Genomic DNA, 25765 nt, shown 5'->3' on the forward strand with positions numbered 1-25765 from the left:
ATAATTTGTAACCATATAGGTCCATTTAACTGCCTTGGTGGCACAATGGTTAAGATCTGTAACTGCTAACCAGAAGGTCAGCAGTTCAAATCCACCAGCTGCTTCTTGGAAACCCTATGGAGCAGTTCTACTCTGTCCTGTAAGGTTGCTATGAGTCAGAATCGATTTGATGGCAATGGGTTTGGTATGGACTTATCCTTTGTAGTTGTCATGTATACGACATCACATATGTTATAAACCTGTTAATACAGTGTTATAATTTTTGCTTGAAGAGTCTTATGAATATGAAAGAAATTAAAAGTAAGAAAATAGTCTTTTACATTTACCTGCCATTTTTTATGAACTTCATTCCATTCTGAAGATCTGAATTTCCATCCGGTTTCATTTTCCTTCAGCCTGAAGAAGTTCCCTTAGCAGTTCTTGAGTTACAGGTCTGCTGATGATGACTTTCTTAGTTTTTTTTTTTTATCTGAAATTGTCTTTTTTTTGCCTTTATTGTTGAAGGGTATTTTTGCTGCTTATAGAATTCTGTGTTGACAGTATTATTTTTCTTTGATTGCTCTCAAGATTTTCACTTTATCTTTGGTGTTTAGCAGCTTGACTCTGAAATACTCAGATGTGATTTTCTTCGTATTAATCCTGCTTGGTGTTCCTGAGCTTCTTGAATCGTAAATTGATGATTTTTCACCAAATTTGGGGAATTTTGGCCATTGTTGTTTCAAATATTTTTTTCTGACCCATTCTCTGTCTTCTCTCCTTCTGGGAATCTAATATATTAACATTTTGGATAGGCCCCGAGTCTCTGTTCATTTTTCTTTTTAATCTTTTTCTGTTCTTCAGATTGGATAGTTTCTATTTATTGACTCTGCTGTTATCTCCACTCTTCTCTTAAGCCAGTCTGGTGACTTCTAAAATTTCAGATATTGTATTTTCATTTTAGTTTTAGAATTTCCATTTGCTTCTTTTTCATAGGTTTTATTTTTCTGCTAAAATTTCCTAACTTCTCAATTATTATGAGTGTATACTCTTTTACATCCTTGAGCATAGTTATAATTGCCACTTTAAAATCTTTGTCTGCTAATTCCAACATTTGGGTCATTTCTGGGTTGATGTCTGTTGATTATCTTCTCTCTTAAGAATGGGTCATGTTCTGTTATTTCTTTTGTATGACAGATAGTTTTGGATTGTATCCTGAACGTTGTGAATGATAGAAACTCTTATTTCTGTTATGTTCCTGTAAGAGTATTTGATTTTATGTTTTGTTTTGTTTTTAAAGCAAGCATTTAGCTTAGCTAAATTCAAACTGAAAATTGTCTCCCCTGCAGTAGCTGGCCTCTCAAATTTCAGTTCAGTTCCTCTAGCTTTACCTGGACTGCTTGGAGTATGCCTTGTGAGTGTCGGTTCAGGGGTCAGAGTTTATAAATAGAATCTAGGGCTGCTCATCTGTGGCTCTGTCTTTTCCAGGACTTATTCCCTGTCTTAGGCTAGATTCTCCACAGAAGAAAAACCAGTAAAGCATATAAATATATATAGAGAGGGAGATTTATATCAAGGAAATAGCTCATGTAGTTGTAGAGGCTATAACGTCCCAAGTAGGTGGGTCAGGCTGGCAGCTTCTCCTGATTCTTGTAGCTGCAGGGGCTGGCAAACCCAAGACAAGCAAGTCAGACAGCAGGGCTCTGGCTCACAGGCTGCAAAGACCAGTGAATCCCAAGATCGGCAGACAAGACAGCAGGTATGCTGCTAGCTCAAGTCCCAAGAACGAGAGGTCAGACAACAGGAGGCAGCTGTAGGATCCAGAGCGAGCTAAAGCCCATGAGCCTTGCCAGAAAGTCAACCTATGTTGGACGCAGGCCACACCCCCAGGGAAACTTCCTTTCAACTGACTGACCACTCACAGCAGATCCCATCATGGAGGTGATCATGTTATATCAGATCTCATCATGGAGGTGATCACATCATTATATGACTGCCAAACTACATCATAACTGCCAAACCACTGAGAATCATGGTCCAGCCAAGTTGACACACAACCTTAACGATCGCAGTCCCTCACTTTTTAGAGACTTTAGTTGAACCCTTAACACTGTCCTTTGATTTTTCAAGCCAGCAAGACTCTGGTTTTTCATCAGAGTTTAGCTCCCCTGCATGGCATGCTGGGTCCTCCCCTCAGCTGAAAGCCCGAAAAATAGGAAATTTACCCAATTGCTGGTGTCTTCTTCCAGTTGTCAATGACTGTTAATTTCTGCCTGTGTTTTGTTCACTCTTGTCTTCAGGTAGATTTTTTTTTTTATATTTTGTCCAGAGTTTATAGTTGTTATCTGTGTTAAGGTTGATTTGATATGAGCTTATTCAGTCATACCAGAAGCAGGCCACTCTCCCCCACCCCGTTACTGGTTTTACAATGCAAAATATACTAATGTAACTTTTTCAGAGATCTAAGCCACATAGTATAGGCACTGAGATCCATATTGAAATTGAAGGAAGATCAGGATAAAACTTTTTATGGTATATACCTCCTGCTAGATGCTACAAAATTCCATCAAAGAAACCTTATAACTTATTAGTCTCTGTAGAGGAAAGTTGAGTATCTCTCTCTCACTACATTTAGTGAAATTTACTATCACTAGCTTTGTTTTTCAGTAGCCAAGAATAATAGTTTTAAAGAGTGCTGTTATTGTGTAATTTTGTATAATGTATTTTTTTCTGTATCCTTTAATAGGGAATATCTTTGTGAGAGAAAGAATCCCTTGTATTCTATCACAATACCTTAAAGCTAGAAGATACTCAGTACATGTTCAGTGAATGCAGTGGAAAGAACTGTGCATTAAGAACTAGGAGATTTAGGGTCCAGACTTAACTTCTGCTCTGATCTTGCAGTATTATCTAGTTTAAGCCTTTTAATTGCTCTGTGCTTTTGTTTCCTCATCTATATAAATAAGTAGGACTAGATTATCTCTAAAATCACTTCTTTCTCTGACATTTCATTATTTGAATATTTATATTAGAATGAGAATTTTTGTCTAAATGATATGTTTATCAGTTATTTTTCATTTAGCAGTCATTTTTTTGACAGTGTCAGCTTTTCTGTAATGTATATATATTGCCCTTAAATTTGAAGATCTAAATAATATTTGCAGATATAATATTAAAAGAATGAAATATCTGAATTTTTTTCTTTTCTATTAGTAGTGTTGCTACTGGTTATTCACCTGTCTGATTAGGACTGTAAAATGACAGAGTTCTTATCAGCTGTTGAAAGAATTTCAAAAAAAAAAAACCATTGCCATTGAGTGGATTCCAACTCATAGCTACGCTGTAGGACAGAGTAGAACTGCCCCATAGGGTTTTCAAGGCTGTTGTGTTTACGGAAAAAGACAGCCACATCTTTCTCCCATGGGACAGCTGGTGGGTTCAAACAGCCGACCTTACGGTTAGCAGCTGAGTGCTTAACCACTGCGCCACCAGGGCTCCTTCAGTTGAAAGAATAGAAACCCAGAATATGGGTGGGTCGTTGTGTACATTAAACCTTGTAGACTAGCATGATAGGGAACAAGGATGCATGATTAGCCTTTAAGCTACAACATCATCAGGTTAATTTTCATTGGTATTATTCATTTAAAAGTCAAATTTTCATGCCTTTCTGTTTCCTCAGTTTGTGTTGAGCAAAGCACTGTTATTTTATAGACCCTGTTAATACAATTTGTTAATACACTTACTCCTCATTTATTGACTATCTCATTATCTAATGTTTTGTGTTTACAACAAAACAATAGTAAAAACAATAGTAAAAAATCTGTTATCCAACTATTTTGCACATTAATGAGGCAGCAGGCATGGCAGCAGTGGCTTTGGAGCATCCCCTCCCTCGAGGAGGGTCTCCAGATGGCCTCCGGGAAGCTGGTTTGCGCTGCCTTGTGCCCTCCACTCCCTCCTGCCAGGTGCGGGTCCTCTATGCCTGTGCCTGTGGGTGGACTTGGCAGGCAGCACGGAGCCAAAGAGCGCCTCTTCTAGGTTCCCAGCTCCTGTGCAGCCTGAGGCCCTGCAGCTCAAAATTGCCATGGAGAAAAGAAAGTGGCATCGGATAGGGTGTTTGGAAGAAAATACTTGCGAATTTAATGACATCCCAAAGTGAGCTGAACAGGGCCTGAATTCTCCACCTTGGTGGGGCTGAGTGCAGTCAGGCTCCTTGGTGACTCACTAGGCCCAGAGGGCAGAGCAGACTCCCTGATCATGAACACTGGGCTTGCAAGGTGGGAGTGGAACCCTGGAGGCAGCTCTGCAAGGGAAGCTCTGATCCAGCACAGGAGGAAGGTAAAAGGGGTAAAGCTGTGGGCCCTCCCGTCACACAGCCCAGCTTTACCCAGCTGTGTCTCCTCCAAGCCTCCTTCTCCGCAGGGGAATAATCCGTAACTGGACTTGTCACAGTGATGAGCATGTCAGTAAAACTTAGCTGTTATAACTTCTATGATCATATTTTCTAAATAAAAAAAATTGAACAAATGGATGGTCTGGACACAAAAGTCCTCCATTTTCATTTAACACCAATTTTCGCATAACAACTTGGTCTTTGGAACCTAACCGTGTCCATAAGTAAGGAGTAAGTGTATAACCACCAATACCTAGGAGGCCAGTGGACCGCCATCTTAAAAAAAAATGTGGGGAAAATAGTTATTTTTAAATCATCACATCAAACGTCCCATTTAATCATTCTTGAGTCTAGAATATCACTAATACAACATTGTGTAGAACATCAAATTTTATTGAGGTGTTTTTCCTATGATTGTAGCAAAAAAAAGAATTTATTCTGTGGCGCTGCTACTGAGGAATAACATCAGTAACCCCAGGTGTTACTGGCAAATCCAAACAAATTTCTGACTGTCAAAAAAAGTTTATAAACTCTGCTTACTCATTTTGGGACAGTAGATGCCAAAAAGAGTTTGTACATTGTTACTAATGAAAATTAATATTTCATCGTGGCCATTATTTATTTTGCGGCTGGTTTGAGCAGCTTGAATTTGTGGTAGAGGGATGTCCATGTAGGAAATTTTCTGTAGGCCTTTGAGGAATTTGAGCCTAGAGCTCTAGTGAGAATTCAAGCAGGACTAGACTAAGGCCCATCCAATTTCATCAGTGACAGACGTTTTGAAAGAGGAACTGCCGCAGAATGATAGTAATGAGAGGTGTTGTCTTGATGCCACAGCCATCTTGGAGTGAATCAAAAGATAGTTCCAGAAGGTAATAAAGAAACTTTAAAATCATTGTGCTGTATTCCTTCAGTGTCTCCCTGGTTGGGGTCCTTAACGTAAGAAAATGGCATGTAATGATAGATAGTACTTTTGTAGATCACTTTCTGTCCAGAAATAGAAGCATGCTTCTCAAGAAATAATCTATATCCATTTATATTTCTGCCAATTCTAGCTCTTTGTTCTGTAGTGTTTCTTGGTTTTGTTTGTATGTTTTATCCCTGCAGCTAGATTGTTAAGTATATCTGAGACAAGAATTATTGTATTTTTTACAATTTTTACAAAAGTAACTGGCCTAGTGCTAGGCACCTACTAGAGTTGACCGTTCACAAAAGAAAAGTTAATCGGTAGAGTTATCTAGAAGCCGATATGGGAGTGAAGAGAGACCTCCTATGTCCCCGGTTATGCCTAATTCATTTATTTATTCATTCCTTAAACCTGTGTTTTTTTAAATTGAAGGAAAGTTTTTAGTGCAGAAGCCCATAAGCAATTAACCTCTAAATGTTTTAGAGCCTACTGGTTTTCAGGAGCATCCTATCTAAATGGAGACAGACATATCCACAAATAACAAGGCAAACTAAATTTGTAGCAGGGTGCTTTGGGAGTGGGAGCACAGAGTTCTCATAGATGTCAGGGGAAGAGAAATGAGCTATGTTTTGAAGACTGGGTAGCGTTTAGTCTTTGTTTGCTTCTAAATTCTCAGATTATTGTTTTCTCCCTCACTCCCTGATTATAAAAATGATGTCAGCATAAGTTGTTGGGTTAAGTTATGCTTCACAGAGAACATTAGCATTGTTTATAGTCGGTATAGCTCCTATGGCATACAAAAAAGTGTAGGATTCAAGATACATACACTGGTGGGCTGTACAGGCTGTAATACAACAAAAAGAGCAGTTGAATTAGAATCAAAAGACCCAGTTACACTTGCAGAATCGTCTCTTAGAAATTTATAATCAAGTTTGGAAAATACTTTGTGGAGTTCCTATATACTCATGAACTTAAGAAGTCTGAAGCCCCTGAGAGATTTGGGAGTTGTTGAACTAGGTACTAAAGGAAGGTCAGGAATTGGTTACTATTAGATGGTTATCTAAATGATATGGAAAATTAAAACAGGCATATGTCAGCTTGGACATTTTTTGCTTAGATTAGTTAAAAGCCTGTAGGTACATATTTGCATATTAAAGAATAATTATATTGATATATTTATATTCTGTTAAACGAGGAGGCAGATTCAGTGATATGTAGTACCAAATATAGCATTAATAAAATCTAATTAAAACACAGTGATCCTGTGGGGAAAGTTGATCTTATACTTTGGTCTTTAGGCAAACAATCCCTTCATTGTTTTTGTAGTTCTAATTTGATGGGAATTTCTGGTTAAGTGCTTTTCAGATGAAAATGCAATTCTGAAAAGAGGACAGTGGTGAAAACCTTTTATAAATATAAACTACTGATTTTTTATAACTTGAGTTATTTTTTATTCCTCCATTTCTGCTCCTATAAAAGGTGATGATTTAATGAGTTTTCCCCCTGGAGGAAAGACATTTCTGAAATGGAGTAAAATTATTATTTGAGAATAAGTTTTGCCTCAGTATCCTATCCTATATTCTGACTACTTAGGAAGACACCTTATTAACCTTGCAGCAGCTTCCTGCCTATTTCCTTGGTTGGGCCTTTGATGATCTGTGCAGGAGAAAGATTAGCTAGTGAATTTTCTCTTTCCCCAAGACAAATTCCCACTTGTGCAAGGGCCTACCCTCTAGTATTTTCCCAGTGATACAAGCTGCTATTGTGCCTCTGACCTGGCCAACTTAATGAGATCACTTTTAAGAAATACTGTAGGCTTTTTAAAAATAGAAACTAATCAGGGAGGGAAGTTATGATACAATTTTGGGGAATGCCAGATTCTAGGATGTTCTTATTTACTTTGTTAAATATACTCATTTAGAGTTAAAATAAACCCCATCAGTGTAGGGTGTAACCTTAGCTAAGAAGTTCCAGAGTATTAAATGCTTTTTTTGTCTTCTATTTTTTTATTCAACCTTCATGAAAAGTTTGCTTTCTTTAATTAAAAAATAATAATGGTTTCCCCTAAACCCAGTAATTGATGTTCTGGGGAGATGAGTTATATTTATTCAATAGCATTATGTACTTCCTGTTACTGCATGTCTTGGTACTTACCTATTTGAGAATCATGAGACTTTCTGATTCAGTTGTTTCAGAGAAGCCAAACAATTTAGTATCCTATCTTAGGCAAGACTTGAAATGATCTGCGCCCCTTTTCTGTCTTATGATTCATCTTTTAGTAAACTTGGTCTAGCTGTTCACCCTTACTCTTGTTGCTTCTGGTAATCCTATATAAAACCTCATGGAAGACAGTAATAAACAGTGCAGAAATAGAGTCTGAATTTCTAAAAAGAAATACTTTACAATTAGTCCTCCAGTTCAGTGAATCTTAACTTTTTTAGTAATCAATATTAACTAAGTCATTTTTATTGACAATTAAGAATAAAATATGAGCCTAAAGGAGTAGTTGCAAAATTATGGATATTTTTATGAATTTTACCTTTCAAGAAAGTGCTCTGAACTTCTTTGGAAAGAAGGAAATTAAATGATTTTTAAAAAAGGCTCTCCTCCACCCTCCCCAGAGAAGAATTTATGAAGTTGTGGAATGATGCACTGAGAAGAATTATTGGGTTCTAAGAAGTTAAAAATGTAAAGGAGAGAAGTATGATGTCCCATGCTGAGTTGTCTAAGCAGTATTGTAAAGTGAAATATAGAGCAAGGATTTTGAAGTCAGGCAGACCCAAATCCACATTCTGATTTGGATTTTATTAGTTCTGTAACCTTGGACAAGGTATTTAATCCTTTCGAGCTTCAGTTTCTTCATCTGTAAAATGGAGATAAGAAGACATACTTCATAGAGATGTTGTTGTTAGATGCTGTCCAGTTAATTTCGACTCATAGTGACCCCACATGACAGAGTGGAACTGCCCAATAGGGTTTTATTTTTATGGGAGCAGATCGCCAGGTCCTTCTCCCATGAAGCTGCTGAGTGGATCGAACCACCAACCTTTTGGGTAGCATCTGAGCTATTAGCAGGGTTCATTATTGGCACATCATGTCAGCAGCCCCCTTAGCAAGTGATTTTTACTTTTCTGAATCTTTGACCAGCCTTAAGACCATTAACTCAGACAGCATGAGGTAAAGTGGTACTTACTACTCTACAGTCTGGTTTTAGTGAAAGAGAAAAATGATTCCTTATTTTTTAAATCATTGCTAAGATGAATAGTCTTGATAGAAAGACTCTTGCATATGTAGAAGACATTTCATCTGAATTATTCTTAGAGTCATTTGTACATACATAACTCTCCCCCTTTTCTTCTTTTTTACCTTTTATTTAACATGACTCTAAAATATGGAGTGAGAAATAAATAATGCAGATGGTTTTCATTTATGTGAAAAATGGTTGCTAGGAATTGAAAGTAGGTTTTTCACAGTTGAAATCATTGCTCTCAAGGAGATTATGATTGCAGCATACTGTAGGAGAATAAAAATGATAATGATCATGTTGTTAAATTACTGTATGTTCAGTCACATTAACCCAATGAGATATGTGTTATTATTACCCTCATTTTGCAGATAAAGAAACCAAAGCACAGAAATGTTAATAACGTTCCCATTTACATAGTTAGGAAGTAGCAGAGCCAGGATTTGAACCCAGACAATCTGGCTCAGAGCCCATGCTCTTAACCACTCTCTTATACTGGGAGGTCTAAGAGAAGATAATTCTTTGAATGGGAGTAAATGTCTAAAGTTGTGGCAGATTGTTTATTTTTAGATTTTCTCTATAGGTATTCTGAGAGAAGTCACACAAAGTGTATTGGAATTACTATTGAGACCAGACCAGATTATTGCATGAAGCGACATTTAAGCGACATGTTGACCTATGGCTGTACAAGACTGGAGATTGGCGTGCAGAGTGTCTATGAAGATGTGGCCAGAGATACCAACAGGTAAGATGGTGGCAAATCAACAGGTAAGATGGTGGCAAATGATCATGCAAAGCCTTCCTCTACCCCCACCAGTTTTATCTATATTCATATTCATCCTTTTTTCCTTCCTACCAATCTTAGAGAAAGGGATACTCCTCCCTTTCAAAGTCATTTCTTCTAGTTATGCTCCTAATTCCACCCCCTTTATCATTCATTTTCAGGGCCTGATGGCACAGTGGTTAAGAGCTCGGCTGCTAACCAAAAAGTCAGCAGTTCAAATCTACCAGTCACTCCTTGGAAACCCTATAGGGCAGTTCTACTCTGTCCTGTAGGATCGCTATGACTCAGAATGGACTTGATGGCAACGGGTTTTTGGTTTTATCCTTCATTTTCAGTCTTTTTCTGCTGGCTCTTTTCTAGTAGCGTATAAAAATGCTCATTTCTCTCCCTGTTCTTGACATAAACAACTTTTCCCAAGTGGAAAGCAGGAGGCAGGGCTCAAGGTCAGTTGTTTAAAGCAGGAAAAAAAGCCAAGGAGAATAGGAACAAAGAAAAGGATTTGAACAAGGAAGAAGTCAGGGTGAGATTTAAAGGATTAGTTTTTGTGAAGCAGATGCCAGTTGGCAGGGAGTTGAGAGAAAGATTGATGAGTCAAGGATAAAGACTTTCTGGAGTATAATGGGTAAAGAAATTCTGGAGTATAAGGAAGGAAGGAAAGAAAATTGTAGCTGAATGGGTTGGTAGAGCTATGTGAAGTTCTCTTCCCTCTAGAAACTAATTGAGCTGAGGTGAAAAGATATACATGAGTGGTTAACTGTTTAAGGAACTTTATGATTAGTTGCTAAATTAGTAGAAAAACATAAGATTCCAGGAGTTCAATTAGGCAGCAGAGATCATTGACCTAGAATGGTAAAGGCAGGTTTTAAGTGGATAGGTACGTGTTGAGTTGGACCTTAACGATTACTTAAGTAGAGTTTGGGTAGACGTGATTGAGGGTTTTGCCAGGAGAAAGAAGTAAAGGGGAACTAGGGAAACACACTGGCCGAGATCTTAGAAACAATCAAGAAGACTGCCAGGCTAAGGGGGTTGGAATTTTTTCTTTAAGCAATGTAAATCTATTGAGTATTTTTGAGCACAGAGAAGAATCTAATGGATATTATACTTGAGAGAGATTAACCAGAATAGAATGTATTCATATATAGAAAGGCTAGAATCAGGAAAACTGGTTGGACCGTTGAGGTTATCAAGGGCTTGTGCTAGACAGGTACCTGTGGAGATGGAAAGAAAGAGAAAGTTTCTTGAAGGTCAGGGAAGCTTTCTGAAGAAAATGACGTCTAAGCTGAGACTTAAAGCAAGGGTATGAGTTAGTCAGGTGGGGAAGAGGAAGATTGTTTGGCAGAAAGAAAAATATGAGTAAAGTTCTTAGGATGCAAGCACATTGCCTGTTTAGGCAATTCAGTTTGGTTAGAATGTAGAGTATGAGGGTAGGAGAGTGGTAAAAGATGAAGCTGGTAAGAAAAGCAGAGAGGCCAAATTCTGAAGGGGCTATATAAGTCATAGGAGGAGCCCTGCTGACACAGTGGTTAAGTGCTTGACTGCTAATCAAAAGGTTGGTGGTTTGAACCCACCAGCCACTCTGTGGGAAAAAAAGATGTGGCAGTCAGCTTCTGTAAATATTATAGTCTTGGAGACCCTTTGGTACAGTTCTACTCTAGCCTATAGGGTCGTGAGTTGGAATCGACTCCATGGCAACAGGTTATAAGTCATAGGTGGTGCAAACGTTTTGTACTTGACTGCTAACCTAAAGGTTGGCAGTTCAAGCCCACCCAGGGGTACCATGGAAGAAAAGTCCTGGCAACTTAACTTCTGTTAAGATTACAGCCAGGAAAACCCTATGGAACAGTTCTCCTCTGTAATAGTTAGGGTCACCATGAGTCAGAATCAACTTGATGGCAACTAGCAATAACAGTAAGTCATCCAGGTCCCTAGTTGGAACAAATGGTTTGTGCTTGACTACTCACCTAAATTTGGGGATTCAAACCCACCCAGTGGCACTGCAGAAGAAAAGGCCTGGAGATCTGCTTCTGTTAAGATCTCAGCCAAGAACACTCTATGGAACAGTTCTACTCTTTAACACATGATAGCCATGAGTCGTAATCAACTTGATGGCAGTGTGTTTGGTTTTTCATTAGGAGTCATCCTACAGAGTTTGGGCTTTAATCCAAGGACAGTAGCAGGCCATTCAAGGACTTTTAAGTTGTGATGTGAGTGTATCTGCATTTTAGAAATATCACTTTAGTTAGAGTATGGAGGGTGGATTAGACTAGAACAAGCTAGAAGAGAGGACACCGATTAAATGAAGTTCTACAATAATTTAAGCAAGAAATAATGGTGTCCTAAAAAAGATAGTGTTTGGTGACTGATTAGAAATGAAGGTAGGAGAGAATGTGAAGTAAAGGAGAGGATACCTAGTCTCCATTTTAAGTAACTGGATAGGGATGATGGAGCTATTCACTAAAAGAGAGGACATGGTGTAGCAACAGATTTTGAGGGAAGATGTGTTTCATTATGGACATGTTGAGTTTTAGATACTTGCGGAACAACCAGTTGGAGGTTTGCTTTAGAGCAGGGCTATCTAATAAAACATTTTCTGCAATGATCAAAATGTTCTATAATTGCATTGTCCAATCTAGTAATGCAACTGAGGAACTGATTTTTTAATTTTAATTTAAGTGTAAATTTGAGTAACTACACATGCCTAGTGGCTACTGTACTGTACAGTGAAGGTTTAGAGTATTAGATATTTGGGTGTAGAATTCAGGAGAGAGCTCTAGCCTAGTCATAAAAATTTGAGAGTTATTAGCGAGAAGAGATTAGAAACCAAAGCCATGGAGATGGGTGGGAGCATCCAGAGAAAGTGAGATGGGAGCCCGTGGTTTCTAGGCTCTATCTGTGGTGAATGAGAACTTCTTGATGGTGGGAAGGATTGACCCAAGCCTTCAGTCTTTAGTTGTCCACAACTGTTATTAGGGCTTACTTCTTAACTTGGATGTGGCACCAGAATGGTACAGTTAAGATAATTTTTCTAGCTAGCCCCAAATGATTTGCCTTCTCACTAAATTTTTTTCTCTTCTCACTTCTTTTGAGGGGCTTCCAAACTCTCCCTCCAGAGTGAACTCTATTTTGTATTAGAGGTTTCACTCTTCCTCTCTCTCTCTACAAATAATTTTATGAGATTTTTAAAGGAAAGAACATAACAAGCTGCTGTTTCTGCATGATTTTGAGCTCATTGTTCTTGTTTTTAACTTAGATCTTTACATTAGTAAGTTTATTTCAGCTGATGGTACTAACAAAATAACTTTAGTATAAATTAACTGCTGCTAACTCAGTCATTTACTTTCAAAACTTTGAGTAGGCATTTAAGGGAATTCTGAAAAATATCTCAGGAGTAAAAAGATTTACTTCCAAGCCTTCTCAGAGGTGAGGATGTAAAAAAAAAAAAAACACTTCCTGGAATATTTTTTTCCCAGTCATATGATTCGTAGTTTTACAGTTTCTGTTAATGTCTCAGAGAATGTTTGCCCTCTGCTCCTTGTGTTAACTTTGTTGCCCATGTATTTGTGTAACAGGTAGCAAATTTTCTTTCCTCAGGGGCCACACTGTTAAGGCAGTATGTGAGTCATTTCACCTGGCCAAAGATTCTGGTTTCAAAGTAGTGGCTCATATGATGCCTGATCTGCCAAATGTTGGACTAGAAAGAGACATTGAACAGTTTACAGTAAGTATTGCCTTAATCCAGGCTAATTTAAAATGCTTCAGCATGCTTCTTATACTGCCTCAGCTCTTTTTTGTTTGCTTATTTTCTGTTAATTTTTTCCAATATATAAGTAGTATATTTTCGTTATAGAATATTGGAAACACAGAACAGAAGAAGGAGTCACCCACAGCCCCAACACCAGACAAAACCCTAGCGTTTTAATATATTCCCTTCCAGAGTTTTTCTATGCTTAGGCTTTTTTGGAGTGAGGTTGTTTGTATGCATGTGCATGCTGACACATACATATATGTGATAGGTAATTTTTTTAAATTGCTTTTTCACTTAACATTATAACAAGCATTTATCTGTGTTGTGGCCTGGTCTCTTAGCATATTTAAATATCTGCTTAATTTCTGTTGAATAAATATTCCATAATTTGCTTAACCACTCCCAAATTTTTCCAAATTTAGACTAATACTATAGGTAAACAACTTTATGCCTGTAACATTTTTTTTTTAGTATTTAAGATTATTTCTTTAGTATAAATTCCCTGGAGTAGAATTATTAGGTAAAAGTATAAACATTTTAAGAATCTCAATATACTACTAAGTTGCTTTTCAGAGGGTTGTCGCAGTTCACACTCATTTCAGCAAGGTTATCTTTTTTCCCAAATAATTCTCTCCTGTTTATGTATTTTCTGTATATACACATACATATATGCATATATTCATAGACATATACATGTAATATTTTTTCTTTCCCATTCCCTTTTTCAATATTATGTGTTTACTGTGGTAAAGTATACATAACATAAAATTTGCTATTTAAACCATTTTTTAAGTGTACAGTTCAGTGGCATTAATTACATTCACGCTGTGGTGCAGCCATCACCCTTCTTCCCAAAAATTTTCAATCTCCCCAAACACAAACTCTGTACCTATTAAGTAATAACTCCCCATTTCCTGCTCTTCCCAGCACTTGGTAACCTCTTACCTGCTTCCTGTCTCTTAGAAATTTGCCTCTTCTAGATATTTCATAGGAAAGCCTGAGTGGAGCAAATAGTTAAGCACCCAACTACTAGCTCAAAGGTTGGTGGTTCAGACCCACCCAGAGGCACCGTGGAAGACAGGCCTGGCGATCTGCTTCCTAAAGGTCACAGCCTTGAAAAACCCTGTTTCCAGCTTTGATCCTCACCCAGGCCTTGCTTTGTAAAGTGAAGCCTGTGAGAGCCAGAGGTCGATGGGACTGCCCTTTTTTACCAGGTCTCGCAAGTTTTCCGCTTTTGACAGGGTACAGTCTTAACACTTTTCTATCTCTCCTTTTTAATGAAAAATATTTGAGTTTTCCTTCTCTGACAAGTTTCCGCCTTACACAGGTTCTGGCTTTCGCAGATTTTGTTGTACCTGGAATCTCAAAGTTCAGAGACTCTCCAGTTTCTTCAGGGAACAAACATTATCTGCCTGTATAGGAAGGGCTAAGGAATGAGGAATAAATCCCCGCATCTAGTGCCCCTGCTTTTATTTCCATGCTCTCCCCCATCTTGCCCAGTACCTGGTACTTCCAGTTTATGAGCCTCTCAGGGCCTCTGGTAAGATTGAGCTGGCCTTTGCTCCAGTTTCTGCAAAAGTATTATTTTGCAAATACTTTGTTTGCAGTTTCCTTCATTGCCAAGTCATTTATCAATGTTCCATCAATTTTCTGTCTTCCAAAATTGTGTTGCTGTCACTTGTCTCCTTTTCTTGTTGTCTTTGTTCTCTGGTGTTTATACTTATTATTTTTTTTTTAAATCTTTGTTTTTGTTTTAGTGTGGTTTTAGAGAGAAAGGAGAGAAACACCTATTTTAATTCTCCATGTGTAGCCAGAAGCCCAGAACCAACACCATCTATTTTCATTCTTAGAAAAGGTATAAGCCCATTTGTCTCCTAAACTTATTATACAAGTACCAGAAGTACTTTTCTGAAATCCCGTGTTTAAATGTGGTGTCATATTAGGTGGAGAATGACCTGCATACGTGTTCTTTGTGGATGACTATAGGATAATTATTAAAGACCTGATGGATCTTTAAGATGTAAGTGTTACAGGGAAAATTGTACACAATTACAGAAGAATATCTCTAAGACCAAATGGTGCACAAAGAATACAACATTTAAGAATGTGACAGAAATCAATAAGAGATCAAGAAAGTCTGTAGTTAATTTCTCTGAAATGCACGTTAAACAATGGAAAGCTTTGCAGAGAGCAATATAGCCGGAGATAAAAAGAATTTTGGCTTTCATAGTTTATGAAACGTAGAACATACTGCGGGTTGTGTAGATACTAATGCCAAGGTGGGAGTGAGAGGTAACCAAATGAGTCCATCATCATGCCTCTGTTACATTTCATACAAAATCAAGATAAGAGCAAATTATCAGTACAAAGTCATGGAAAGAAGAATGCCTGGGGTCTCCTTGCTATATCCCAAGTAAAGAAGTAAGAAGTAAGGTAGCCAACTGGGATGACATAGTACAGGAAATGACCATGCCAAATTAATTAGATACATTGCTCAGTGTCCAGATACAAATGGACAGTGTGTATCCCAGGTTAGGAATCTGAGTATCAGCAGACTTTTTCTGTAAAGAGCAATATAGTAAACATTTTAGGTTTTGCAGGCTAGATAATCTCTGTCACAACTTTTTAAAAGTTTAAATAAATCTGTTTCATTATTAAAAGATAATACAGTCTACAGGTTAATGCAGACATGGAATAAATTGTAAGTGTGATGTTTTTAAAAAAGAGGAAATACAGGTTCTATAGGACTTTTTTTTTTTTTTAAACTGGTACCACCAGTATTTGAAGGTCAGGAAGGCCTCTTTGAAGAGGTGGCATTTAGTCTGAGACCTGTAAGATAAGTAGCAGTTACCTTGATGAAGAGAAGCTGATGAGCGTTCCAGGCAGAGGAAATTGCCTTTGCAAAGGCCAGGAGGCAAAGTGGTGAGGGGTGACATGAGATGAGTAAAGTGATAGGGGCTGGATCATGGAGGAGCTTGTAGTATGGAACACAGATAAGCATCAGGCTATTAAAAAATGGAGTTTCTATTCTTTTTGCATACACTCCCTTGTTGTAAAGGAAAGGCTGCTCAAGGGCCTGCTGGGTGTGTGAGAGAAGCTGACTCAGGGTTGAAACTTCACCATGGGTAATCTGAAGTAATTTTCTGTTTACAGGAGTTTTTTGAGAACCCTGCTTTTCGTCCTGATGGTTTGAAACTCTACCCTACCCTGGTGATTCGTGGAACAGGACTTTATGAGCTGTGGAAATCAGGAAGATACAAGAGTTATTCTCCTAGTGACCTAATAGAATTGGTGGCTCGGATCCTAGCCCTTGTGCCTCCATGGACTCGAGTATACCGAGTGCAGAGGTAGTGTGCTATCTTCTATTCCAAAAATAACTGGTGACTAGTTTGTTTACGATTTCTGATTAAAATAGTCTGATTTCATATTGAGGCTTTTGCAAATGTTTTTAATTAAAAGTGGAATTCTGTCTGTAAATAAAGAGGGATGGAAATGAAAGGACATTATGTCCAAACTGCTTTGCTCATACTGTATTTATTCATCTTTCTGTTTATTCACGAGCCAGGAGATGGAGTTATGATGGTAAGTAAGCATAGTGCTTGCTTCCAACGATCTTCAGATCTAAATTAGGATTTCTTCTTGTAGGTCAGCTTCCATTCAAAGATAGCAATGGATATGGGAGGAGAAAGTGTAGCCCTGTATATGTTATTCCTAGTCTAGAGTCTGAAGAAAAAAGAAAGAGTAGCAACAGTTATTCTTTATAGCTATCAGTGTAAATGGTGAAAGAGTGAAATATTCCTGATAGCATGAAGGAAATAAAATAATCTTAACTGTTTTCTTCCTACGAGAGAGAAAGTAAGATGTCGTTGGCAATCACAGGCCTTTCTTTTTTTTTTTAACATTGAGGAAAAATTTTGGAAACCATAAAGTTTCCTATATACCTACAATCCTAACTAAGCCATTCCTGCATTTGCTGGTCATTAAGGCACATTTAAGGGGCCCTGGTGGTGCAGTGGTTAAAGTGCTCACTGCTAACTGAAAGGTCAGCAGTTTGAACCACTAGCCACTCCACAAGAGAAAGATGTGGCAGTCTGCTTCCGTAAAGATTTACAGCCTTGGAAACCCTATGGAGCAGTTCTACTCTGTCCTATAGGGTTGCTATGAGTTCGAATTCACTCAAAGGCAGTGCGTTTTGTTGGTTTGTTAAGGCACATTCCATTACCACCCTGCCAAAACCTACCCAGGTTCCAATATTACAAATACAAGACCAAAAGGTGACTAGCAAATGCCATGAAATCGACTCCATGGCAACAGGGTTTGGTTTTTAATTAATCACGTACTTAAGGAAAATTATCAGTGATATAAAGTAATGGATTTACTTAAAAGCTGAAGAACATTTAATGCCATACTCCTTCACAGCATATTGATTTCTTACATTTTTTAATTATTGGCCTAACTCGAGGATCTGAGTTGCCTGTATGATCTCTGTTTTTAAAAATGCACCTAAAAATACTAAGGAAAATTCAGCTGTTAAAAAATTTGAATTGTTCTTCCCTTCTTTTTCAGTCTTTCCTGAACAATTCAGTCCAAAAGACATTAGGTGGGATGAGCAATGTAGGTGTCCAGGTGGGGAAAGTTGGAAGCTGTAGAGGCCCAGCACAGGGTGAGGAAAGTGACCATATGGAGGAGGAGACAGTGGTGTGTTGCAGTTTGTTGGAGCCTGAATGTGGTGAAAAGGGCATTCTTGCAGAGGGGTGATTGGGCACAAGATGTCAAAGCCCCAGCTGAGTGAAGAGGACTTCTCTGTGGGGGTGGGAATAAGTGGGGGGCATCCACAAAAGATTAGTTACTTACAAGGTGGTTGATCAAATAAGTACGTAGATATAGGATTTTTAATGTCTAAGAAGGGAATTACAAATATGAAAAAACAGAAAATTAGAATTAACCCTGTGATATTTTGAAATAGGAGATATTGGTATGAATCATGGTTTTTAATAAATAGGTAGATATGGAAATAAATATAAATGTAAGAGAGAGAGCGTGTGTATGTGTTTCTAGATCTTGGGGTTCTGATTTCTAAACCCTTCTGCACTAAAAGGAACTAGGGTGTCTTGGAGAAAAGGCTGATTTCAGGACTGGGCAGGGAGAGTATAAGATGACCCTGAAACATCTTGTTGTGCCGGAAGAATTAAGAGGCATTCAAAGAAGGATGGGGAAGCCAGCTTGACAACCTCCCATTGGTCAAATCTGGGGCAGTTTAAGCATCAAAATAAATATTGAGAGGAATGTGTTGGGACCAATAGATGTATCTTAGATGGCTGCTCACATACTTTTAAGACCCCAGACGCTACTCACAGAAGTAGGATGTCCTGTTCTTAATTTTTCCTATCATGACCCCGTTACAGTTCTCTTAGGGAGAGTTGGCCAATAGAAAAGTCTGTTAGCTCTAATTCCAGGAGGCCTAATTTCAGCCATATGTCTCTATCAATATATCACTTAGAGAGTTTATGAGGGAGGAGTGGTACAGCTGGATGTAGGCTTAAGATTTTGAAGTGATGCTCTGTTGCTTCACAGATGTGTGGGTGAATTTAAATTTGGTGGAATACACCCTCTCCTCACTTATCGACATTGTTAGGTTCCAAAGACCAGGTTGTTATGCAAAATCAGCATTATGGGAAAATGGAATGTCCATTTCTTCCATTTCAAACAGTTACACAGGTCCGTACTGTCGGTGGAACAGTAGCTTCCCAATAACCTCAAGAGGTGGAAAATGTAAGTGGACGCCATATGTCCCACTGGCCATGTTAATCTGCAAAATACTCACTAGATTTTTTACTAATGTTGTAAATGCGAAATACCGGATAACGAGATACTCGATAAGCAAGGAGAAGGTGTACTGTAAAACAAGAGGTGATGGTGAAATCACCTTAAACATGTGGAATTAGTAATGACCTTGGTGAGTCTGAGGACAATTTATTGTTTGAAGATAGTGATGATTCAGTTTCTAATGCAGTAAAAGCCATTGGTGAAGAGAGTCATTTGAATTCTAGCTATGTTGTCAGATTTTCATGCTTTAGGACTGATAATTTGCTTAACTTTGAATAATGATTGTTTTTAGGGTGTTTAGTACAAAGATGGAACTCTGTGTTCTTCCAATTTAATCTAATTTTTACATTTTTTGGTGCTTTTATGGTGATAACTTATTGATAAAGAAGCTTCCATTAGAGTTCACTCTATTTTTTTATGTAACTTGTGGTGGACTAATGTTCAATAAAACAACTTGTTTTTCTGTAAGCACAGACAGAATTCCTTCAAATATATTACTTTGTGCTTTGTATTGGATATTACTGAATTACTGACTTATTACTGTGGCTACCGGCATACAAGTCATTCAAATTTATTATATTTTGTTACTTTTTATCTATTTTTATTTACATGTTTCCTTTTTATATATTGCATAAAAATGACTCAGATTTATTTTATATTGTGAACTACTTTTTGTTATCAATAATCTCTTAATTTCTGCACTATTTAGGCTTTTGCAGTACTGAAGTATGGCATTAGACTTCATTTACTAGTAAATGTATTTCTTTTTTTGATCCTAATGCATTTCTATTTTGATCATGTGATTTTATACCTTTTTTCTAAGTTTGTAGAGTGTTACAAAGTATTCATATTTTCTACCTAATTTCAGGCAATACAGTACAATATTTACATGAATAAAATAATGTTTTTCTCTATAAAACTACTTTAAAATCGCTTATCACTTAATAACAGTTTGATAGCTGTATTCTAGTGAACTTCATATCTCTGCTTAAAAATGTCATATCTCATTTAAAGGTATTGTAAAATTATATGCACATATAGCTAGAATTTTGTATTTCTGGACTTCCAGAAAGAAACTTATATCAAGAGCTAAATGGCAAAATTTTGAAATAGAAGTGTTAAGGAAAGTGTTAATGGGTAACTTAAGTGTTACGTACAAATGTGTGCAAGAGAAGATGGGGTGTTTAAAAATGTTAAGTGGCTAAGAAACCTGATTTGGGAAAAGAATCATGAAGCTTTTACTCTGCAATGTTTTTTTTAGTTTCAGTCTTAAAACTTTTAAAGCAATTCTTAGAATGTAGAAAACTGCTGTTAGTCTCTGTTTGATTTTGAGCTTGCTAGAAAGGAACCACTGTAAAAGGAGAAAAGCCTGCTGGCAGGATGTTTAACCCAAGCTTTTTTTTTAATAATTATAGTTTATTTGTTTTAAATCATAGCTAAGGGGAATCATAACTGTGTTCTGTGCCTTTAGAAAAATATGGCTGTTTCTACATAATTCACCTAGTGGCAACTTATACCAATTATAGGCAACATACTTAGTGTCAACTAGTAAAGCTGAACTCATAAATGGGCTAAAAAAATGTTTACATGTAGAAGATTTTAGGAATTATTTTTTAGACTAATATCATAAGGGGGAAACAGGGGAAGGAAGTTAAGTGGAAAGATATTTCAAGTGGGAATTCAATGCTTCACACTTGCCTTTTTTTTTTTCTCCACTATATTTTACTGAAAGATTACATATTTTTAAATTGGTTATCCTTCTACCTTTTTAAAAGTAATTTACATTTTAGTTTTAAGACAGTTGAGTCAATAACATCGTACTGGGTGTTTTTATGAAATAGCATCCTAATACATGATTTTATACTGCAGTCCTGAAGGGTGCAGTCGGTGATTAAATGTAAAATTCTATCCAGGTACCTGATGGAGTCACATTAATATGCTGCTACCCACAGGCTATTTGACAGCTGTCTGCCTTCATGTGATATTTAAATCACTATGAAGCATTAGAATAGGAATCCCAGTTTGCAACTGAAACATGCTCTTGATGCATGGGAAATTTCAGACCACCACTATAGACATCGGTTTGAAAGGTTTTTGATGAACAAATTGCAAATATCGGAGCCTCTAAGCTTGCAGTATTACCTGTTGAAATAGAAAATAAAAAGTATATTCTTAAATCTAATCTCCCTTCAAGCCAAGAAAGCCAAGCTAGATTGAACCAAATTGAGAAACCTAAAAATAATTAGGAAGAAGTAGAGCCAGAATGCTTCTTAAAGGCAAGGACAACAAGACTTTGTCTCACATACTTTGGACATGTTATCAGGAAGGACCAGTCCCTGGAGAAGGATGTCATGCTTGGTAAAGTAGAGAGTCAGCAAAAAAGAGGAAGACCCTCAACGAGATGGATTGACACAGTAGCTGTAAAAATGGGCTCAAGCATAACAATTGTGAGGATGGCACAGGAACAGGCAGTGTTTCATTCTGTTGTACGTTGGGTCGCTATGAGTCAGAACCGACTCTACAGCACCTAACAATAACAACGAAAGTAATTACAACTCCTACCTAGATGGATGTAGCAAGTTCAAATGGTCAGTAATCTCACCTAGGTTTTGAATTTCTAGGAGACTGTAACAATGCCCATTTGTGTATTCCAGAGAGCCTACTACAGCACTTTACACATAGAAGATGCTCCACATACATAGAATCATATCCCCTCATTTTCAGCAGGAAAGACTTTATTGCTGAAAAGTGGAGATTGCCACATTTCTATTCCTTAATGAGGAAAAACTCCCATCTGGTATACTCCAAGCATGTCACTGCCGAAGACCATTAAAGCTGTGTTGCATTTTTGTAGTGACATAAATTTAAGAACATTTATGAACTGTCAGCATAATTTTAAAGCCCTGAGTTATCAGGCCCTTACTGACTTGTGCTGACTGGTAATCGGCCAGCCTCATAGGCATGTGACCTATGCAGTCTCATAGGGCCTCATGTTTGGTTTCATGCTCTGCTGTCACCATCTTGAAATTATTAGTAATTTTTTAACACGAGGCCCTGTATTTTCATTTTGCACTGGGCATTACAAATTATGTAGCTGGTCTTGCTGGTAATTCTGTCTTTCGTTCTATCATATAGTTCTGCTTAGTAGCACTATATGGTAAAACCGATTGTTCTTTAAGAGAGTTTACTTCTTTTGAAATTTTTAGTGTCTTTTCTAAGCACTGTTCATTATTAAAAATATTCATAAGGGTCATCTTCTCTTCCCATCTTTCTTTTGCTTTGCCTGTGGAGGCAATGTTGTGGAGACATTGACAGCAGCAGAGTTGGCATCTGAAGAAATGGAGAGGTTAGAGTAAGGAGTGTAGAGGTGGCAGCTAGAATGGTTGGGAGATTGGTTACATTGAACAAATAAGTTATTTGATTTAACACATAAATAAATATACTGAAGATAATGAGAGCCAACTTTCTCACTGTCTGAAGGAATTTACAACACTCTAAGGGTGAAGGTTAAAAAGAGTATTAAGGCACTACATTAGAATTGCAAGTATCAGTATGAACTCAGGTTTTCTTAATTTATGTACAGAAAATTACAGGTGTGTGTGTGTGTATACACAACACACATATTTATTAGTTGTGTACACTGAGAGGGTCTAGAGGTAATGGCATCCCAGTAGTAATAAGTGCATTGAGTGCCCAGATCTTGGTTTCTAAATACTGCTGGCCACTAAAAGGAATCAGGGCTACTTGGGAAAATGGTTGATTCCAAGGCTTGGACAGCAGACATACAAGATGAGCAGGGAACATCTTGTACCAGAAAATAAAGAAATGTTCAAAGAGTGACAGGATGTGCAAAAGGACCCAGAAGCCAGCCTGAGGGAATCCCCACTGGCTAAATCTAATTTGAGCAACAAAATAAATGAGAGTACCTGATTACAACCCATTGAATAAAATAGTAATTCTTGGATCCATACTAGCATAACGTATGAATGAAAGAAAAGAGGAAGTTCTTTCTTAAAACAGAAGTTCAACTAGTCAATGTAGGAGGAATGTTAGATTGGCACCATTTGGCCATTATTATAGGGAAGATGATACAGACAAGAGTCCTCAGTGAATGCTAAACTGGTAGATGGAGGTTTGATGAGGAACAGGATGTTGATGTAATATCAGCGTTTCTCCTCACAAAATACTACTCGGATATGAAGGGGAAAAAATGGTGACTTTGCAGTGTAGATTCTTGGCAGCCATAAACTTGACCAGGCATCACCTGTGGTGGAACAGGTCAGCATAGTGTACCTCCTGATATGGTGCACTAAGAAGATCAAAGCATCGTTTCTATAGTATTCCTGCCAAGAATTCTTGGTCTGAATCTGGTCATGAGGAAACTTTGGACACTTACACATGGAGGGTCATCCTACCAAAATTTGGAACACATAAATTCTTTTTTTTTTTTAATATTATTTTATTAATTTTGTGGTTGTTGAGAATATGTACAGCAAAACATATACCATTTCAGCAGTTTTCTACATGTACGGTTTAGTGCCATTGATTATATTCTTCAAGTTGTATAGCTATTCTTACCCTTTTTTTCTGAGTTGTTCCTCCCCCATTAACATAAATTCACTGCCGCCTAAGGTTCCTACCTAATCTTTTGAGCTGCTGTTGTCAGTTTGATTCCATATAGATAGTTCTTAAAAGAGCATAATGCTCAAGGCAGACCTTTTTTGCTAGTTAAGCTAAGCTGCTGTTTGGTTTTAGGAAGACTTCAGGGAATATTTTTGGTTTAAGGTTTAAAGATTATCTCAGGGCAGTAGTTCCAGGGGTTCATCCAACCTTCATGGCTCCAGGAAGTCTGGAATCCATGAGAATTTGAAATTCTGTTCTGCATTTTCCCCCTTTTGATCAGGATTCTTCTATGGAATCTTTGATCAAAGTGTTCAGTATTGGTAGCTGGGCACCATCCAGTTCTGGCCTCATGGCCGAGGAGGCAGTTGTTCATGGAGGCAATTAGCTACACATTCCATATCCTCCTCCTATTGCTGACTATCCTTCTTCCTCTGTTTTTTCGGGCACATAGAGACCAAGTTGTTGGCTGCTTGCAAGGTTTTAAGACCACAGGCACTACGCATCAAACTAGGAGGTAGAACAGAGGCACTAAACATGTTATTAGACCAATAAACTGGGATGTCCCATGAAACCATGACCCTAAACCGAGAAACCAAATCCCTACGTAATCAGCCTCAGCAGCTACTCTTTTTTTTTCTCATTGTTGTAAATATATCTATCACACAACTTTTGCCAGTTGAACTTTTCATAGGTGTATAGCTTACTGACAACAATTACAATAATCAGCTGTGTAACCCTACCCTTAAATGAATGCAATATTTCCATCACTGTTACCCATTTCCCCCTCCCTTTTGCCCTCAGTAACCACTAATAAACTTTGGTCTCTGTACATTTGCCTATTCTTGTCTTTTTATATAAGTGAGATCATACAGTATTTGTACTTTTGTGATTGACTTACTTCACTCAGCATAATGTCTTCAAGCTCCGTCCTTATTGTAGCATGTATCAAGACTTCATTTCTCCTACTAACTGAGTAGTATTCTATTGTATATATGTACCACATTTTGTTTATCCATTCGTCTGTTGATGGACATTTAGGTTGTTTCCACCTTTTGACTATGTGAATAGTGCTGCAGTGAACATTGGTGTACAAGTCTCTGTTTCAGTCTCTGCTTTCAAGTCTTTTGGGTATATAACAGCAGTGGAATTGCTGGGTCATATGGTAGTTCTATTTTTAATTTTTGAGGAACCGCCACACTGTTTTCCACAATGACTGTACAAATTTGCATTCCCACCAGCAGTAGGTAAGGGTTCCAGTTTCCTCACATCCTCACCAACATTTCTTGTTTTCTCTTTTTTTATATCTTAGCCATCCTAGTGGAAGTGAAATGGTATCTCATTGTGGTTTTGATTTGCATCTCTCTAATGGCTAATGACACTGAGCATCTTTTCATGTGTTTGGTGGCCGTTTGAATGTCCTCTTTGGTGAGATGTCTATTCAAGTCATTTGCCCATTTTGTGATTGGGTTATTTGTCTTTTTGTTGTTGTCAAAGTTTTATATATATTTTGGTGATAGCTTCTTGTCAGATATATGGTTTCTGAAGATATTCTTCCAGTCAATAACTTGTCTTTTCACTTTTTTGGTAAAGTCTTTTGATGAACAAAACTTTTTAATTTTTATGAGGTCCCATTTATTTATTTATCTTTTACTGTTCATGCTTTTTTATTGTATGAAGTGATCCATTGTTAAAAGCTAGGCCTGACACCGTTGTCCTTGCTTTTTCATCTAAGAATTTTATGGTTTTACACTAAATAGACAATAGATGAGTGGTAACTTTGGTGAAGGGTAAGACAATACACAATACTGGGGAAGCCAGCACAACTTGTTCAGGGTAAGGTTATGGAAGCTCCATAGACACATCCAAACTCCCCAAGGGACCGAATTGCTGGGCTGAGGGCTGTGGGGACCATGGTCTCAGGGAACATTTAGCTGTATGGACATAACATAGTTTATAAAGAAAATGTTCTATATTCTACTTTGGTGAGTTGCGTCTGGGGTCTTAAAAGCCTGTGAGCGGCCGTCTAAGATACTGCACTGGTCTCACCCCTTCAGGAGCAAGGGAAAATGAAGAAAACTAAAGATACAAGGGAAAGATTAGTCCAAAGGACTAATAGACCACAAATATCATGGCCTCCACCAGACTGAGTCCAGCACAACTAGACGGTGCCTGGCTACCACCACTGACTGCTCTGACAGGGATCACAATAGAGGGTCCCGGACAGCTGGAGAAAAATGTAGAACAAAATTCTAACTCACAAAAAAAGACCA

At 37.7% G+C, this 25765-nt stretch overlaps 1 protein-coding gene across 2 annotated transcripts in view; it reads left to right on the top strand.

The window, feature by feature from the left end:
* ELP3 (elongator acetyltransferase complex subunit 3) overlaps positions 1 to 25765 on the top strand; it is a 119623-nt gene that overhangs the window by 38219 nt on the left and 55639 nt on the right. For both annotated transcript variants that reach the window (XM_004382186.2, XM_023736728.1), the window contains exons 8-10: positions 9101 to 9262; positions 12893 to 13019; positions 16200 to 16393. In XM_004382186.2, coding sequence (XP_004382243.1) covers positions 9101 to 9262; positions 12893 to 13019; positions 16200 to 16393 — 483 coding nt within the window. The remainder of the gene's footprint in view (positions 1 to 9100; positions 9263 to 12892; positions 13020 to 16199; positions 16394 to 25765) is intronic.

The sequence above is a fragment of the Trichechus manatus genome, unplaced genomic scaffold (assembly GCF_000243295.1).
Source record: "Trichechus manatus latirostris isolate Lorelei unplaced genomic scaffold, TriManLat1.0 scaffold00091, whole genome shotgun sequence".
NCBI lineage: Eukaryota > Metazoa > Chordata > Mammalia > Sirenia > Trichechidae > Trichechus > Trichechus manatus.